Below are 20,764 nucleotides of genomic sequence, written 5' to 3'. Positions count from 1 at the left end.
AAGGTTTTTCTACAACTTTATTTGTTTTGAACAGTTTAATTTCATGTATAGAACATTAAAAAAAAAAAAAATAGAAAAAAAAATTGAGTTTGGGAAATAAATAGTCCACCAGAATTATTTATTCTACAGACTTTACCGGCAAAAATAAACGTTTAGCGGAATAAACTACATTACCCGAAATGCAATGCGCGGACATTTCCACGGCAAGCGACAGGAGCGGAATTAACTATCGCCTAACTTTTCGGCTCGTAAAGATGCGGAACGTTTTGTCGTTAGTTTGTCTTATTAAAAACTACCGTTAAGAGTGAAAGTTTGCGGAAGTGTTTTGGAAGTGTTTTTTTAAAAAAAAAAAAATAATATATTTATATATATATCGTCTTTAACGACGACACGGGCAGAAAAGTTTGCTAAAGTTAGCCGCGAAGCTAAAAACAAAAACAACAAAAAAAACCAGTTAGCGGTGGAGGCTAAAAACAAACGTGGTCAGCTGACTTATCGAATAATAATGACGTAATAGTTGCCCATGTAAAACCATGGTGGTCTTAAGAGAGGGAATGTGTCCTGGGCTGGATGAGGATGTACTGCGCGACCTGCGAGCTGCTGATGTTAAAACAGGTGTGTGTGTGTGTGTGTGTGTGTGTGTGTGCGTGCGTGTGTGCGTGCGTGTTACAGTTTAAAGATGCACAGTTTCTGATCAAAGCAGCATTAACGTGCTTCTCGTGTTTCCGCAGTGGAGGATCTGCTCTCATCCGACATCGAGGAACTCGCTCAGAGGTGTTCAGTGTCCTATAAGGTAATTTATAAACCACACGGGAATTAAACTTGCAGCTCCTGAAAGGTCCCTGATCAATATGCATGTCAGGATGTAAACACACCGGAGAATCAACCGTGCTCAGGCTGCGTTGCAGTTGCACCCGTGTTCATATATTTCAAGTAAAACTGCCAATACAGCAGTGTAAAATTATTATTTGTTTTGCACCCCCATTCAGGGAATGAAATAATGTGGTGGGTTTTGTCTGATCGGCATGAAGCCGGACTGTTTTGGGGCTCATTATAAATCCTGGAAATTCAACTTTTTGCAAAGTTTGACATGAATTAAAGTGGGAACCCTCCTGCAGGAAAAAAATACTACTTAAAGTAAAAGTACAGAAATATTTCTGCAGGTGGAGCTGGTTTAATTTCTGTTATATCCAGTTTTTATACCCAGGTGGCAGCAGATAAATGTTTCAGACTGAGACAGGAAATAAACAAAACAAACAACAAAAAAACATGTTTTCAGGCTATCTTTAATTTGTGCTGAGATATTTATTCAAAATTAAACTCACGATTTGATAAGACATCTGAAATGTGACCCTGACTACACGCCGGTGTTGGTGAGACGTCATTGGTAAAACAATGTGTTGTATTTCAAAATTATTTTTTGTCAAATTTTCATCTTAACTATGAATTAAATCTGTTAAATAATAGTGGCGGAGATCCGGCGACGTTTCTCCCCTGAAATCTAATGTAGTATAAAGTAGCATCAAATGGAAATGCTGAAGTTAAGTACCAAGCTCTCAAAATTGTACTTAAGTGCAGGGCTTGATTAAATGCAGTTTACCGAACACGCTGCTACACCCACCGAATCCAGGTGCTGCTGAATGAGCCGCTTCAACCCGAGCACCTTTTCCTCATTTCAGCTGCTTCATTTTTTTCGTGGTTATTATTATTTATTTTTTTAAACAGAAAAACACCCACAAAACACTGCAGAGTGGGATGATTAGGCCCTGACCAACATCATGTTGATCTTTATTTCTCCCACACGCGGCATGAGCTCCTCATTGTGTCAGTGGGTTTTATTTGGTGGGATACAATTTTTTTCTTTTTTGGTGACCCTTAATGGAAGCAGACCTCCCACCGGGGTTATTAAGTGTACCGGTGGAAAACGAGATCATCTGGTTAACAAGCCCAGCGAAAATTGTTTCCCACTGCAGGTCCAAATCAAGGCTGAAGATCACGTTCGCCTCCAGTGGTTTGTGTATATTTTACTGCATATTTTGCAGGCTCCAACTAGACTGGTGTTGCTTCCAGCAGAATAGCAGCATGGAAATGTAAAATGAATCTAACAAGAAATATAAGTAGTATCTGTTTAAAGTAGTGTGATAACAGAAGAACAATACACATTTTTTTTTTTAGCCATAAGGTAACCAAAAAAAAAACTCTTATCCAACTCTCTCACAAACTTCATTATCAGTTTGAACCTAAGTGAGGTCATCTCTCTCGCTTGTAAATCTTAATGCAGCGAGAACCATAAAAAAAATAATATCAAAAAAGAGCAGACATCATGAATAAAAACTCTGCCCAGCTCAGCGCTAACCTCATGGACAGATAACAGGAAGCAGTTTTTGTTTTTGTTTTTTTACATCATACATAGTTTTTTTCAGAAATAAGAGCACAAATGATCATGAAGGAGAACCAGTAAGGCCTTTATAGATAAAAGTGTATCAGTGAAATAATTGTGAGTGGATGGGGCATTGAAGTCGACACCAGGCTGTGAAAAGATGAGTCCTCTGTGGTCAGAGTGTCTGTACATTGCTATCTGGACATGCATAGGAGAAGATTGTTGTTACCCCGAGGGCAAAGAAAGGTTTATAAAAGTATAAAATATATCGTCCTGACTCCATAATTCTATCAGTTTGTTTTCACGCTGCATGTGAGGCGTTTGGGGAACATCTGTAAATGGTAGTGTCCACTGATAGCTGCATGTGAGGTGTTTAAGGAACATCTGTAAATTGTATCATCTTCCGGTAGCTGGCATATGAGGCGTTTAGGGAACATCGGTAAATTGCAACTACAGAGAATAATCTGGGTTTTACTCTAGTTCACACTCTTTATTAATTTAGGCCGTTTGAGTACCACCTTGATTGAAGTGTCAAAGATCTCCCAGACATCTCTAAAAGATGTTTCCTACAGTTTGGCTTCCCAACAGAGCTGTGATGTCACAAATCCTGCTTGCAGGTGAACACCTTAAATGCCGAGTAATTAAAAAAAAAAGGTCTACCAGCGTGTAAACAAACACCTCTTTGTCCACATCAAGCCTCAGAGAGTAGTAACAACAATCAAAATAAAAAAAAATGTTGAGTCCAGGAGGCCTTCAAAGGTTTTTCCCTACGAGATCTTTATGTTTTCCAAATATCCTTTTTGATATTCCCACCGCGGTTTCAAGTTCACACCAGCGGCCGAGCGACACTTTCCGCCCAGCTTGTTCAGCCCGCAGGCATCCGCTGGGCCGATAACCAGCCTCCCCGTGGTCCGTCAGACTTCTGATGCTGGTTTTAAAACGTTGTTTTACACACACACACCTTTCAACGCCTCGGAGGTCAGCGCTGGGTCGCCTGCACCGACACGTTTGCGCCATCTGACTAAAGCAGCTTCCCTCAGTTCAATCAAACCTCCTCAAGGCAACAAAAACACACCTATCTTTTGAGCTCACATCCCAAATTGGGGCGCCGACGTTCCCACTAATTGAGACCCAACAGATTTCCCTTATTTCCCTAAATACATTTCAGCTGTTGGGTATGAATTCTACCAGGAAATCTCTCTCTGCCCAGAAGCAGAGACCGAATCACACTAACTCTGCTAAACAACATTAAGTGCTCTTTCTAGAATAAGCCGGACTCCCCCCATATTTGCTTAATTGTCATTCGGAGCGTCACACACACACACACACACACACACACACACACACACACACACACACACACACACACACACACACACACACACACACACACACACACACACACACACACACACACACACACACACACACCAAGCCTGGTTATTGACCAGTGTTTTTCGCGCTGTAGATTTATATCATGGAGCCGGATCCAGTGGGAGGCAATCTGTGTGGCCAGATAAGCTTAATTCAAAGTTCCTCAAGACAGTCACAAGTATTCAGGCAGAAATCCAGAGACTGTGTGGGGCGAAAGCACGGCAGGGCAGCAGTCGTGACCTGATTGATTAACCATGTTGTATTTTTTTCTCCCTCTGAGTCTATGTAAGAGGAGCAGTTATTTATTTGGCTCAGGCAGTGTTCCCTTTGGTCAACCTCTGTACACCTTCAGTGGGAGTTTTTCCTAATAAGATGTCCCTATACTTTAATATTTGTGTAAAAGCTACCTGGAAGTAGAGCGTCCAGCTTTAGTAATGTAGTATTGCATGGCCAGATGCAGCGATAGCAGAAACTGGACTGCACCGCAGGCCTGTCAATCAAACAGACACGCCCCCCTAAGCATACTGCTTTTTGAGGCCTAATATCTAATTAATGACAAGATTACTTTTTAGATGGACCGCCAACACTATATCAATTTGTGGAAATACTTCATCGACTTTGTATTTCATGAGAGAAGTTGAATGGGAGTCTATGGCGACGGAGCCTCTTTGTAGCCAACCCCTAGTGGCCCTCGGTGGTATTGCAATTCATCCCCAGGAACTTCTTTACTTGTGACCCCTTAAACAGCAGCGTAAGTGGAAGTGAGCAGTGACTCTGCATTCGGATTGAAAGCACCATTGATCTGCCCGCAGGCGGCTGATTATGGGAGGTGTTGGTGGTGATAAAGCTGGAGAGCACTCTCTGCTTCGACCTACACCTTCCTCTTCCTCCCCTGCATCATTAGATCTGTGGGTCGGGAACAAGGGTGAAATTAGGGGTTCGCTCGCTCGTCATCCTCAGTCACGTTTGATTAGATGAAGTGGTGTCATAATTATTTTACGATTAAACAAGAGGAGAAAGAGAGAAAGCAGGCTTATTTGGAAGTATTTTACTATTAAAATCAAAGATTAAGAACTTGGTAAATGTACTTTTTCTTTATTTCCCTGAGTTTTAAAGTGTTCAAATGGAAAGTGAGGTATCTTTTTGAAAGGTTGCGGCATCAGCAGCCGTGCGTAAGCTGATTGATCGGGAGGTGTAGAAGCCGGTCGATTCAGGACTACCAAGTCTTTCTTTGCCGCCACTGTGTGGGAGATGTGTTATATCTCTCTTCCTAATGACTGAGAAAAGCATGAAGTGTGGGATTTGGCGTCGCAACTTTTTATTCATTTTGCCAGAGTAGAAGAAGACTTCTCCGAGCGATGAGGCTTTCAGGCCAATTGCGTGGAAACTCGGTTCATTTCTTGAGCTGTCAGGCGGTAACAAGGGGGCAAAGTGTGCAGCAGGAAATGATGAAGGAAGACCCCACTCCACTATCTCCCCGCGATGCCGTAACGAGCGTTTTGTTGACCTGATGGGAGGTCAGGGAGGGGTGTGGCTTAAAGTCTGCCTTTATCAGTGCAGGAACTTCTATTCCTTATATTAATGACTTTGTATGATAAACTTGTGTATAAATGCAAAAAAAAAAAATCAGCAGATTTCAGCTTCTTAAATGTGAGGATTTGATGCGTTTCCGCTTATAACACAACAACGCTGACTCTAAACACTGAAGACGGTCGAACACCAGGAAAAGAAGCTTCCACACTGCTTCCACTATAATGGTGTAGGTGTGTGTGAGTGTTTATGAAAGCTGATAAAAAGAAACAAAACAAGTGTGACAAAAAAACAAACAGCGTTCTTTCAGCCTTTATTGAAATGGATGAATCCGAAATGAAAATAATTGGAGGTGTCAGCGCTGTCCTGGAAATGATCTCTAAAGTTTATTATGATTATAATCCAAAATTTTTGCCTTTGGATTACAATCATAATCGTGTAATTGGGCATTCAACGACCCAACCTGGCAGCGCCTGGCTGAGATAGATGAGAACATGTGTTCCAGCTGCAGCTGTTTGTGCGCCTCATCTGCTGTAATTTCTGTCCTCCAGGCTCTGTTTGCCATCCGCCGAGTGCTGCTGGCCCAACACACGGCGTTTCCTGTGTCGGGAGCTGATCTGTACGAGGAACTGTTGAGCTCAACAGCCATCCTCTCCACCGGAAATCCCAGGTAAGGACGATTCTGCACACACAGCAGAGGGACCGGGAGCGTGTTTGTGTTTGTGTGGGGGGGGGGGATTTAACAGCGGGCACGCTGCCACAAGAGCTTAAAGGAAGGTTCATCCGCAGAATTAAATATGTATTCCGAAGGACACAGCGCTGCTTGTTTACTCACATAGTGTCTTTTCCCCTCCGCCCGTCAGATTAAAGTCTCTGTTCGGTTCATTTGTTTTGTAGCGGCAGCGGCTGAAAGTCAAAGGACATTTAAAGAAGTACAAAGTGTACCTAGTCTGCCGGATTAATCGGCGCATGCTTTGTTTTGGATAGTTTCATTATGTTGCTGCTCTGCGGACAGCTGCACAGCATGTAGGGTCAACAGTATCATACATCAGCGAAGATGTTTTCTCAACCTGCGTTGATATGTTTTTTCTTTTTAATGTTTTTTTTTTTTTAATCAAACTAAAATCTTCATTCACAATCAGTGTTATTAAAATTGGATTTGCATCGAGCTCTGCCAGCAGGATCTGCATCGGGAGTCCGGCTGCTGCAGATTAAAAAAAAATACAGCAAAGCGGCCGGCGTGTTTCTGAAATGGAACCGAACGCTCCGTTCCTGCACATTTTAGCAGCGAAAGCCGACTTCTTCGCTTGTTGTTCCATTTGTAAACCTGAAAGTGGCTTCTGATATATCAGCTGCATCAACTCGGCCTGCGCCGCTGACTACTCTCCACTAAAATAACAAAACACCACCGACAAGTTCTTTAAAGCATTTTTGCGGTACATCTGAAAATCAAAATTTTATGACTTGAAAGAGTCTCCCCCTCCTCCTCCCCCACCACAAACACACAAACACACACACACACCACTGCAGAAGACATGGCATCGTATCACAGTGGTACATACAATTAACCTGCTGCCATGAAAGCTTCATCTGTCTGACTGCTGTAACAACACGAAGCCTCACAGATAACAAAAAAAATAAAAAAATCCAACTTCATGGAGGGAAATGTTCCTTTTCAGGCAGGACACAGACTCACCTGGACAAATCTGTGAAGTGGGCCATCGTGGCATGATTTATAAGGCGTTTTTTTTTTCCTTCCACAATTAAACTCAGCATAATTAATGACCACAGGTGTTTCTTCTCTCTCTGTGGCTCCTTTTCTTTTTTTTAAGTGGTTTTCATAAATTAGTCAGTGCTTCGGATTAGTGATATGACACTGGAATCATGACGCATGCGGGTGAAGCCACTCCGACTTGTGCGTGTCTTGTCTGCCCTCTACTGGTGAAAAGGTGAACCGGTGCTCTGTGCTGTCACAGTTTGTGTCTACTACAACAGCACTGCCATAAATCCTACTTTAGGTTGTCTAAAAGCTGTTTTAAAGAGGAGCTGATTGAACTGTGGTCAGTTTTGAGGCTGCAGGTTGTGGTACTACAACCTTATTTATATAAATAAATACTACTAATAAATGTAGTACACAAAATATTAGAAACACCTCTCTCTTCAGCCTCCTAAATTCATATAAAATTCAAATAACACTTGTCTAAAACCGTCTTTTTTTTTTTTTTTTTTTAGTGCGGGGCTGTTTTAATTGAACTGCTTCAGTTTTACTGATCAGCCACAACAATAAAACCACTGACAGATGTAGCATAGGATTATAATATTCAGTTGTTATTTGATTTGATTTTGATTTATTTTAATGGTCATTTAGGAGACTGAAGTTTGTGGTGCTGTTGAACTGCACCGGTGTTCCTAATGTTTTGTCTCCCCCATTTAAATGAACTGGGTTGACACCTCTCGGTTTGTATTCAGTCCAATTGAATAACATTACAAAGGAAGGATTTATTGCTTTGCTGTTGTGACAGGAGTCCCAGCTGGTCATGAAATTATAAAAAGTCTATCCCAAACACGGACCTTCAGTCATCTTGTAGATCATGTAGTCTACAAAGTACTTTATGTCGTGCGTTAAAATATGTCTAAAGAGTTGTCGCTTTAAAACCTCGCTGAAAATGGCAAAAGCTCTCGTCTGCCGGATCCAAGTCGCTCATGATGAATTCAGCCTTGAAGCTCCGTGTAAGTGGTTGGTTAATGAACAATATTCCAGCGGCCTTCAGTAAAGAGGCTGCTAATTCCCACTGATTGTTTGAAAGTGCAGTATATAAGCTTATAAGTGGAAAACATTTAAAGATTAACGGAAATTATCCACACAACGTGTTAAAACAGCAGTGATGGCGTCGGTGTGTTGTGTTGCACTGAAGTTAGCGTCCGGACCCGTCTCGTAGTACCACCCTGCGCCTCAAGAGGCGATGGTGAGTCGCCGTGGTTCTAACTTTTTGTTATGATGACTGGAACAGTAAACACAATGATGGCAGAAAACAAGCAAAACAAGGGTTAACTTTAGGGCCCGTGTCCGACAAAACGTTTTTTCCTGAGCACAAAATATTTTTTAAATGTGTTTAATGTTGGTGGCACATTTTCTTTTTTTTAAACGTCAGCGGCGTGACAAGACACTGAGCATTGTTTTTTTTCGCTGGCCGGTGTTTTTTTTCTGGTCGCTAAGATGAAACCGCTGCACTCGTCATTATCCAGCCATCCAATCACAGTAAAGGAGGGGCGGGACAAAAGCCACAAAGACCAAATGTCATATCTTTTTCACCTTTTGACATCTGAGGCCGATGTCAAACTACCAAACTCCCTCAAGCTCCGAAAAGACTGTAGCTCCATAGATTCCCATTCAACTTCTCTCATGAAATATAAAGTCAGTCAATTTTCTTCCCACAAAATTTATGGTGTCATAAACTACATTCACTCCTTCTTATTCATTTTCTGGGGGACCATTTCGTCGTAGTTCGTCGCCACGTGTTTACAACGCAATTCTAAGTGTACATATAGGCGTCAAGCCGATTATTTGAGTTTACGGATCAACTACTGCGTCCGTACGATCTAATTTGACAACGGCTAGCCTGCCTCACTATCGCCCTCCTAAGGTTCGAAGTGGTATCATCTCGTGATACCACTTTGAACCTTGAAGCTTCATTTCTACACATTGCCGCTTTAAATTATTATTCGGGTGCTGGGTGTTAACACTGAAAAAATACATATCTGTCCTCCGGACTCTAGAATCATCTTCGAAAGAAAACCAGGCTGCATGTAAATGCGAGAGCCTCTTCACCGCCTCTCCGCCGATCTTCCACTCAGATGAAGACTTTGGGGTTCGAGCGCTGGCGCAGCGCTGTGAGCGCTCTGATGAGTGCGGCCCACGGGACACTTCGAATCTGCGACTTTTCAAGGGCAATCACTTTCATCCCTCACGAGAGCACAACCTGGTGTTTCATCAACAGCGCGACCCCCCCCCCCCTCCGGCTCCGCTCCGTCGCCGGAGAAGACGGGAATAATGCAAATAAGTCATCGCCCGCCCGATCCTCCTCCTCCTCCTCCTCCTCCTCCTCCCCCGCCGCGCTGAGAGAACCAGCAGCGACGCTTAACCTTCAAGCTGGAGGACCTCGGCTACGTCAATCTAACAGACGTCGTCTGTCGCATCCGTCATCGCGCCTAAGATGATGAGATTCGACAAACTGCGCAGATTACGAGCTGAAAGAGAAGATGGATAAAGTATAAAAAAAATAAATTAAAAAAAAAAATACGTAAGTGACGAGAATTAGAAGAACGCTCGGCGGTTCGTAGTACGCACCTGCTAAAAGAAAATACTGAAAATACACCAAACACCTTCTAACTGTTTAATGTGTTGTAACATAAGAAAAATCCCAAATGAAATAAACAAACTAAACTTCAATCAGAATAAGATGATGTGAATGTGAATGTCGCTATAAACTTCTTTGATCCTTATGCAAACAGATTATTAGAATCTGTGCTGAAACTTTGAAGTAAAATCATTTTATCTGCTGAGAAATTTAAGACGTGTCAAAGGTTCCCGTCCTCCGAGTTTCCGTCTGCTTTGATGAAGATCGCTCACCACCGCTGGTGCGCTAGTTAGCTCACGAAGTTCAACAAAATCCTGCCACGGAGTGTTTGTTAGTGAAGTTTAATGCTGCACAACCATCCCATTAAAACTACACGTAACACACACGGGGTCACCGTGGTAACCTGCTGCAAAGATGCAATGAGAATTGAATCACAACGGTGCCCAAGGTATTTTATTTCATATACAACTTTTGCTGGAGATTAAAAAAAAAATTCAAAATTGACGATGTTGGCACTATGAAAAAAATAAAATAATAACGACTTAAAACCAACAATGACTCTGACACACACACACACACACACACACACACACACACACACACACACACACACACACACACGAAGAGACGCACAAAGCCCCGTGCCAAAAACAGATGAATGAAAAGCCAACTATTTTTGATGGATTGGTTTGAGAGGCGCGGCCGGCGGCCGAGCTCGATGAGAGGCAATCCGACTGAGTGAAATTAGGAACTGGCCGAACATCTTAAGAAAAGTCCGGAAGCTCACGCCGGCTCGCTTTGTATTATCTTCACCCGGCCGCGGCTCGTGTCGGCTCCGCGGCTGCCCTCGGGCCTAATAGTTTATTACGCGGCGTGGCGGTTGTGAGTAATGAATTGCACCTTGTTTCCTGCAGCTTAGATAAACTGCTGGATTCGGGCTTGTATACCGGAGAGATAACGGAGCTGTCAGGAGGCCCAGGAAGTGGCAAATCTCAGGTGAACATTTCCCTCCCTTCCCTCTCCATCACTGATCATTTCAGCCTCATAAATTCACCTCCCCCCTCCCCCCCCCTCCCTCCCTGTCCTCCTATGGAATAAGAAATGCACTCTGGCTGAAAGAATAGTTTTCACGGTGATTGTTTCAACCGGCCGCCCATCTTTTAACCCGCCCGTGTCTTCCAGGTGTGCTTCGGTGTCGCGGTGCACATCTCCCTCCGGCTGAAGCAGAGCGTGATTTATATCGACACGACGGGAGGGCTGACCGCCGGCCGCCTGCTTCAGATGCTGCGAGCCGAGACGACCGACGCGGAAGAGCGAGTGAGTCGTTTGGGAAAAAAAAAACATTTTTTTAAAAAAGAATAACGTGACGGCGAATTGAAAAATCATTTAAATCGCCTTTTCGGCTTCGCAGATGGAAGCTCTTCAGAGGATCCGCGTCTTCCACTTGTTCGACGTCTACGCTTTACTCGACTGTCTGTACGGTCTTCGCAGCGGCGGGCTTCAGCAGGTTGGTTTCTTTATCCCCCCCCCTCCCCCCCTCCCTCCTCCTCCCTCCTCTTTTGCCTAACGTGCGCCCGATCAGCCGGCTGCACCTGGAGGACCTCTGAGGAATCACATTTCCAGCAATCTAATTTTGTCACATTTTGCACCAGGCATGCGGCGGCGGCGGCGGCTCCGTCAAGGCGGTGATCGTGGACTCGGTGTCAGCCGTTATCGCTCCTCTGCTGGGAGGCAAACAGAACGAAGGTGATATCTCCGCCTGCTAGTCCGTCACAGTCAATCACCCCCGAGGCCGCGTTTACACCCCGCGGCCGTGAACCCGTGGAGTAAATATCACAACAGGGCTCCTTCTTGTTTTTTATTTATTTTTTTCAAAATGTGTGAACAAGAGCACGGTGACTTTCGTAAAGTCGCAGTAACTCTCACCAAAAAAAAAACTAAACAAAAAAAAAAGCAGCAGCAGCGGCGGCGGCTCAAATGTCAGATTTTTAAATAGACCTGTTCGCATTAACGACGGATCTGCGTCAACTGCAGCCTGGAGTAATCCGAGTGAACTTTATTCAGCTTTATTGCAAACACTTGGTTTATAGAAAACTCAGATGTCTAATTAAACAGTCAGTGAAAAAATACAGCGGGATTTAAAGGAGGGGATCTGCAATAAATCTGCCTGTGGAAAAGACGTTAAAAAATGGAGTCAAAAACAAGTCGGTTTATTTATCGAGACCGTTTAACAGACACGATTAAAGAAATCAGAAAGACTCGGAAACAATTCAGCAATAAAACCAAATCAAAAATCCCAAAACGGCACACGAGGATGAATCGTACTCTAAAATATAATAAATTGTAATTGAACCTGTCATCTATAGATACTTTAAATAAAGTCTACTTGATGCCGTTGATAACGTTTACTGTGTACGTAGTGATAACTTTGATTCCACCCATCTGAGCAGCTCTCTGACCTGCTAAAGTTGAGCAATTATAGAGTTTACCGTGTTTACAATCTTACATTTCATGTTAGATTGTGATATTTGCTAATTAGCCCTAAATACAAAGTTAAGGCTGACGATGGAGTTTTTTTTTTTTTTAAGCTTCTTGCTAGTTTTGCAGCCGTTTGGTCGCAACCGTTGTAAAAAAAAAAAAAAAATGAAGTTTTGACCTGACGAAGCTCAACAATTCATCTCCAGAGCATTAAAGGCTGTCAGCGGTAAATCACAACAAATATCTGTAGCCTGAGCTGAAAGTACCATTGAAAGACGCGGTGAGTATTCTGCACATGAACCAACCTCTCGACTACTTCCTGCGCCTCCAGGCATGTCCTTGATGATACAAGTGGCGGGAGCTCTTAAGACGATGGCAAAGGACTTCAACGTTGCAGCTTTGGTGAGGATAGCAGTCCTCGACGTGCGCCTCTCTGAATGCTAAATCATTTCTATTGTCAATCCAAACTCTCCACAAAGCTCTTCCTCTTCTTCTTACGCGCCTCAAGACCTGAAACAAAAAACGTCTTTGTCTACGTTTGTTTGGGTAAAAAAAAAAAAAAAAAAATTGTAAAAATCCAGATAATATCCAGTTTTTGGACAATTAAAGATGTAAAACAAAAACAGCTTTTGTTATTTTGGGTAACTGGAGGATACGATTATGTAAAAAAAAAAAGAACAAAAAAAGAACTAATCACATTTAATCACACGCACCAAGGAAAATGTGCCTTCACCTCAAATCATGAAGTCATTTGAAGTGAGATGAAGATAATCTGAACGCCTGTTTGATGTCCCGTCTGATTAAAAGTAGGACGATCTGGCTGTCCCACTTTTTTTGTTGTCTCCCCCCGCCGTCCTCTCTCTCTCTCTCTCTCTCGTAAAGCTCGTGTTATCTCCTGCCCGCAACTCAGCCATTAAAACACAATGAAGAAGTGTGAGAATCCTCTGAGAGCAACATCAACCAACTAAAACATGTTGTTGTTGTTGTTGTTGTTGTTGTTGTTTTGGGGCGCGCAGATAACAAACCACGTAACGAGAAGTGGCAGCGGGGAAGTGCAGCCGGGCCTCGGCGCGTCCTGGAGTCACATCCCCAGAACCAGGATCCTGCTGGAGCGAGCGGAGAAGGCCGGCGCCGTCGGCCGCTCCGGCCGGCGCACCGCGACGCTGATCAAATCTTCTCGACAGGTAATACGAGCGGCGCCGACTCGGCCCGTCATCCGGCTCGGCCCGTCATCCGGCTCGAACCAATTAGTGATATCACACTTGATATGTGTGCAGTTATAAAAAAAAAAAAAAAAAAAAAAACTATAACGTTGCCATAGATACAGTGAAGCTGAATGAGCTCATTTTATATTTGTGTGTCATAACAACATGAAGAAACCTGTGACCTTGACCCCGACTCCCCCCGGAGGCATTGACATCTGTTTTGGCGTCCGTCAGAGGAAACAAAGAAGTGCACAGTCGAAGACGGATATTTAATGTGGCAGCAGGAGTTTGAATTTAACTGGATCTAAATCAACGCTGTCATCTGCTCCACTTCTCAGCCCTGTCACATCCAAGAGGAGTTCGACCTGCAGTGGTGGAGTCGCTCTGAAGAAGGGGCCTCGGGAAAGAGGAAACTGGATGAGACGGAGTCCTGACGAGAGCATGGGCGTAACCACGGTTTTTCTGGGAGGAGGGGGAGGGGGGGGACACGACGACCCCCCCCTCCTCCTACTAATACAGAGAAAATAACAATCAGTATAGAAATTTAATTCAATATATTCTTTTTTTGTAAACACAGTCAACGCTTCTGTCTCGTTATTTGCTGTTTATTTTCAGTTTATTTCCAATGAAGGAAAACTTGATTGTGTGACACACACCCCCCCCCCCCGCCCCCTTCCACAGTGTGATGGAAAAGATACCTACGATGTTAGACCTCTCCATTTGATCAGGAAACAGCTGTGATATCGCTCCGCTCGAAGCCACCAGAGTCCATTAATAGAAACAGTCATTTTAAGGTGGAGAACACTGGAGGTGAGTCTGGTGGTTTTTAAGAGAGCGATATGGGACGATGAGTATGCAGCCTAACATCCATAATACAGACGCATTACTATATAATGTTATATTACTATAACATGTTATAGTATGACTTTTATCATATTTTAGACGACATGCTATAGTATGACTTTTTTATCATATTTTAGACAACATGCTATAGTATGACTTTTTTTTTAATCATATTTTAGATGACATGCTATAGTATGACCTTTTTTTTATCATATTTTAGACGACATGCTATAGTATGACTTTTTTATCATATTTTAGATGACATGCTATAGTATGACTTTTTTATCATATTTTAGACGACATGCTATAGTATGACTTTTTGGTCATATTTTAGACGACATGCTATAGTATGACTTTTTGTTCATATTTTAGACGACATGCTATAGTATGACTTTTTGGTCATATTTTAGACGACATGCTATAGTATGACTTTTTTATCATATTTTAGACGACATGCTATAGTATGACTTTTTGTTCATATTTTAGACGACATGCTATAGTATGACTTTTTGTTCATATTTTAGACGACATGCTATAGTATGACTTTTTGTTCATATTTTAGACGACATGCTATAGTATGACTTTTTGGTCATATTTTAGACGACATGCTATAGTATGACTTTTTGATCATATTTTAGACGACATGCTATAGTATGACTTTTTGGTCATATTTTAGACGACATGCTATAGTATGACTTTTTGTTCATATTTTAGACGACATGCTATAGTATGACTTTTTTATCATATTTTAGACGACATGCTATAGTATGACTTTTTGATCATATTTTAGACGACATGCTATAGTATGACTTTTTGTTCATATTTTAGATGACATGCTATAGTATGACTTTTTTATCATATTTTAGATGACATGCTATAGTATGACTTTTTTATCATATTTTAGACGACATGCTATAGTATGACTTTTTTATCATATTTTAGACGACATGCTATAGTATGACTTTTTTATCATATTTTAGACGACATGCTATAGTATGACTTTTTTATCATATTTTAGACGACATGCTATAGTATGACTTTTTGTTCATATTTTAGACGACATGCTATAGTATGACTTTTTGTTCATATTTTAGACGACATGCTATAGTATGACTTTTTGTTCATATTTTAGACGACATGCTATAGTATGACTTTTTTATCATATTTTAGACGACATGCTATAGTATGACTTTTTTATCATATTTTAGACGACATGCTATAGTATGACTTTTTTATCATATTTTAGACGACATGCTATAGTATGACTTTTTGTTCATATTTTAGACGACATGCTATAGTATGACTTTTTGGTCATATTTTAGACGACATGCTATAGTATGACTTTTTTATCATATTTTAGACGACATGCTATAGTATGACTTTTTTATCATATTTTAGACGACATGCTATAGTATGACTTTTTTATCATATTTTAGACGACATGCTATAGTATGACTTTTTGTTCATATTTTAGACGACATGCTATAGTATGACTTTTTTATCATATTTTAGACGACATGCTATAGTATGACTTTTTTATCATATTTTAGACGACATGCTATAGTATGACTTTTTTATCATATTTTGGACGACATGCTATAGTATGACTTTTTTATCATATTTTAGACGACATGCTATAGTATGACTTTTTTATCATATTTTAGACGACATGCTATAGTATGACTTTTTGTTCATATTTTAGACGACATGCTATAGTATGACTTTTTGATCATATTTTAGACGACATGCTATAGTATGACTTTTTTATCATATTTTAGACGACATGCTATAGTATGACTTTTTTATCATATTTTAGACGACATGCTATAGTATGACTTTTTTATCATATTTTAGACGACATGCTATAGTATGACTTTTTCATCATATTTTAGACGACATGCTATAGTATGACTTTTTGTTCATATTTCAGACGACATGCTATAGTATGACTTTTTCATCATATTTTAGACGACATGCTATAGTATGACTTTTTGTTCATATTTTAGACGACATGCTATAGTATGACTTTTTTATCATATTTTAGACGACATGCTATAGTATGACTTTTTTATCATATTTTAGACGACATGCTATAGTATGACTTTTTTATCATATTTTAGACGACATGCTATAGTATGACTTTTTGATCATATTTTAGACGACATGCTATAGTATGACTTTTTGATCATATTTTAGACGACATGCTATAGTATGACTTTTTGTTCATATTTTAGACGACATGCTATAGTATGACTTTTTGGTCATATTTTAGACGACATGCTATAGTATGACTTTTTGATCATATTTCAGACGACATGCTATAGTATGACTTTTTGATCATATTTTAGACGACATGCTATAGTATGACTTTTTGATCATATTTTAGACGACATGCTATAGTATGACTTTTTGGTCATATTTTAGACGACATGCTATAGTATGACTTTTTGATCATATTTTAGACGACATGCTATAGTATGACTTTTTGTTCATATTTTAGACGACATGCTATAGTATGACTTTTTGGTCATATTTTAGACGACATGCTATAGTATGACTTTTTTATCATATTTTAGACGACATGCTATAGTATGACTTTTTGATCATATTTTAGACGACATGCTATAGTATGACTTTTTGATCATATTTTAGACGACATGCTATAGTATGACTTTTTGATCATATTTTAGACGACATGCTATAGTATGACTTTTTGTTCATATTTTAGACGACATGCTATAGTATGACTTTTTGATCATATTTTAGACGACATGCTATAGTATGACTTTTTGATCATATTTTAGACGACATGCTATAGTATGACTTTTTGATCATATTTTAGACGACATGCTATAGTATGACTTTTTGATCATATTTTAGACGACATGCTATAGTATGACTTTTTGATCATATTTTAGACGACATGCTATAGTATGACTTTTTGATCATATTTTAGACGACATGCTATAGTATGACTTTTTGATCATATTTTAGACGACATGCTATAGTATGACTTTTTGATCATATTTTAGACGACATGCTATAGTATGACTTTTTGATCATATTTTAGACGACATGCTATAGTATGACTTTTTGATCATATTTTAGACGACATGCTATAGTATGACTTTTTGGTCATATTTTAGACGACATGCTATAGTATGACTTTTTGATCATATTTTAGACGACATGCTATAGTATGACTTTTTGATCATATTTTAGACGACATGCTATAGTATGACTTTTTGATCATATTTTAGACGACATGCTATAGTATGACTTTTTGATCATATTTTAGACGACATGCTATAGTATGACTTTTTGATCATATTTTAGACGACATGCTATAGTATGACTTTTTGATCATATTTTAGACGACATGCTATAGTATGACTTTTTGATCATATTTTAGACGACATGCTATAGTATGACTTTTTGATCATATTTCAGACGACATGCTATAGTATGACTTTTTGATCATATTTTAGACGACATGCTATAGTATGACTTTTTGTTCATATTTTAGACGACATGCTATAGTATGACTTTTTGATCATATTTTAGACGACATGCTATAGTATGACTTTTTGATCATATTTTAGACGACATGCTATAGTATGACTTTTTGGTCATATTTTAGACGACATGCTATAGTATGACTTTTTGATCATATTTTAGACGACATGCTATAGTATGACTTTTTGATCATATTTTAGACGACATGCTATAGTATGACTTTTTGGTCATATTTTAGACGACATGCTATAGTATGACTTTTTGTTCATATTTTAGACGACATGCTATAGTATGACTTTTTGATCATATTTTAGACGACATGCTATAGTATGACTTTTTGATCATATTTTAGACGACATGCTATAGTATGACTTTTTGGTCATATTTTAGACGACATGCTATAGTATGACTTTTTGATCATATTTTAGACGACATGCTATAGTATGACTTTTTGATCATATTTTAGACGACATGCTATAGTATGACTTTTTGATCATATTTTAGACGACATGCTATAGTATGACTTTTTGATCATATTTTAGACGACATGCTATAGTATGACTTTTTGATCATATTTTAGACGACATGCTATAGTATGACTTTTTGGTCATATTTTAGACGACATGCTATAGTATGACTTTTTTATCATATTTTAGACGACATGCTATAGTATGACTTTTTGATCATATTTTAGACGACATGCTATAGTATGACTTTTTGATCATATTTTAGACGACATGCTATAGTATGACTTTTTGATCATATTTTAGACGACATGCTATAGTATGACTTTTTGATCATATTTTAGACGACATGCTATAGTATGACTTTTTGATCATATTTTAGACGACATGCTATAGTATGACTTTTTGATCATATTTTAGACGACATGCTATAGTATGACTTTTTGATCATATTTTAGACGACATGCTATAGTATGACTTTTTGATCATATTTTAGACGACATGCTATAGTATGACTTTTTGATCATATTTTAGACGACATGCTATAGTATGACTTTTTGATCATATTTTAGACGACATGCTATAGTATGACTTTTTTTTCATATTTTAGACGACATGCTATAGTATGACTTTTTGATCATATTTTAGACGACATGCTATAGTATGACTTTTTGATCATATTTTAGACGACATGCTATAGTATGACTTTTTGATCATATTTTAGACGACATGCTATAGTATGACTTTTTGATCATATTTTAGACGACATGCTATAGTATGACTTTTTGATCATATTTTAGACGACATGCTATAGTATGACTTTTTTTCATATTTTAGACGACATGCTATAGTATGACTTTTTGACCATATTTTAGACGACATGCTATAGTATGACTTTTTGATCATATTTTAGACGACATGCTATAGTATGACTTTTTGATCATATTTTAGACGACATGCTATAGTATGACTTTTTGATCATATTTTAGACGACATGCTATAGTATGACTTTTTGACCATATTTTAGACGACATGCTATAGTATGACTTTTTGGTCATATTTTAGACGACATGCTATAGTATGACTTTTTGTTCATATTTTAGACGACATGCTATAGTATGACTTTTTGGTCATATTTTAGACGACATGCTATAGTATGACTTTTTGGTCATAATTTTGGACGACATGCTATAGTATGACTTTTTGATCATATTTCAGACGACATGCTATAGTATGACTTTTTGGTCATATTTTAGACGACATGCTATAGTATGACTTTTTGATCATATTTTAGACGACATGCTATAGTATGACTTTTTTTTCATATTTTAGACGACATGCTATAGTATGACTTTTTGATCATATTTTAGACGACATGCTATAGTGTGACTTTTTTTCATATTTCAGACGACATGCTATAGTATGACTTTTTGATCATATTTTAGACGACATACTATAGTATGACTTTTTGATCATATTTTAGACGACATGCTATAGTATGACTTTTTGATCATATTTTAGACGACATGCTATAGTATGACTTTTTGATCATATTTTAGACGACATGCTATAGTATGACTTTTTGATCATATTTTAGACGACATGCTATAGTATGACTTTTTGATCATATTTTAGACGACATGCTATAGTATGACTTTTTGATCATATTTTAGACGACATGCTATAGTATGACTTTTTGATCATATTTTAGACGACATGCTATAGTATGACTTTTTGGTCATATTTTAGACGACATGCTATAGTATGACTTTTTTATCATATTTCAGACGACATGCTATAGTATGACTTTTTGATCATATTTTAGACGACATGCTATAGTATGACTTTTTGATCATATTTTAGACGACATGCTATAGTATGACTTTTTGATCATATTTTAGACGACATGCTATAGTATGACTTTTTTATCATATTTTAGACGACATGCTATAGTATGACTTTTTATCATATTTTAGACGACATGCTATGGTATGACTTTTTGATCATATTTCAGACGAGTATGCTATAGTATGACTTCTTTATCATATTTTAGACGACATGCTATAGTATGACTTTTGGTCATATTTTAGACGACATGCCATAGTATGACTTTTTGATCATATTTTAGACGACATGCTATAGTATGACTTTTTTATCATATTTTAGACGACATGCTATAGTATGACTTTTTTATCATATTTTAGACGACATGCTATAGTATGACTTTTTGATCATATTTTAGACGACATGCTATAGTATGACTTTTTGATCATATTTTAGACGACATGCTATAGTATGACTTTTTTGGTCATATTTTAGACGACATGCTATAGTATGACTTTTTATCATATTTTAGACGACATGCTATAGTATGACTTTTTGATCATATTTTAGACGACATGCTATAGTATGACTTTTTTATCATATTTTAGACGACATGCTATAGTATGACTTTTTTTATCATATTTTAGACGACATGCTATAGTATGACTTTTTTATCATATTTTAGACGACATGCTATAGTATGACTTTTTTATCATATTTCGGACGACATGCTATAGTATGACTTTTTTATCATATTTTAGACGACATGCTATAGTATGACTTTTTGATCAT

At 38.8% G+C, this 20,764-nt stretch overlaps 1 protein-coding gene across 1 annotated transcript; it reads left to right on the top strand.

Annotated features, from left to right (window-relative positions):
- The first annotated feature begins 215 nt into the window (after window positions 1-215).
- Window positions 216-13,945, top strand: rad51d (RAD51 paralog D). The gene is made up of 10 exons (XM_069715970.1): window positions 216-615; window positions 732-793; window positions 5,836-5,954; window positions 10,557-10,638; window positions 10,825-10,959; window positions 11,054-11,149; window positions 11,295-11,388; window positions 12,452-12,522; window positions 13,137-13,304; window positions 13,664-13,945. Exons 1-10 carry the CDS (start codon window positions 534-536, stop codon window positions 13,757-13,759), a joined length of 1,005 nt encoding a protein of 334 aa, XP_069572071.1. The 5' UTR covers window positions 216-533; the 3' UTR covers window positions 13,760-13,945.
- Window positions 13,946-20,764: the final 6,819 nt, after the last annotated feature.

This window comes from Brachyistius frenatus, unplaced genomic scaffold (genome assembly GCF_029030835.1).
Source record: "Brachyistius frenatus isolate BFR_SWC_R1_liver_20210118 unplaced genomic scaffold, ASM2903083v1 Contig_5, whole genome shotgun sequence".
NCBI classification, from domain to species: domain Eukaryota; kingdom Metazoa; phylum Chordata; class Actinopteri; family Embiotocidae; genus Brachyistius; species Brachyistius frenatus.
The sequence above is the reverse complement of the archived record's forward strand: the minus strand, read 5'-3'. Positions and strand labels throughout refer to the sequence as shown.

Coding starts and splice junctions, on each gene's coding strand:
- rad51d (XM_069715970.1), top strand. CDS start 534: ATGGTGGTCTTAAGAGAGGGAATGTGTCCTGGGCTGGATGAGGATGTA. Junction 616..731: donor AGCTGCTGATGTTAAAACAG/GTGTGTGTGTGT, acceptor GTGTTTCCGCAG/TGGAGGATCTGCTCTCATCC. Junction 11,389..12,451: donor GGGAGGCAAACAGAACGAAG/GTGATATCTCCG, acceptor CTGCGCCTCCAG/GCATGTCCTTGATGATACAA.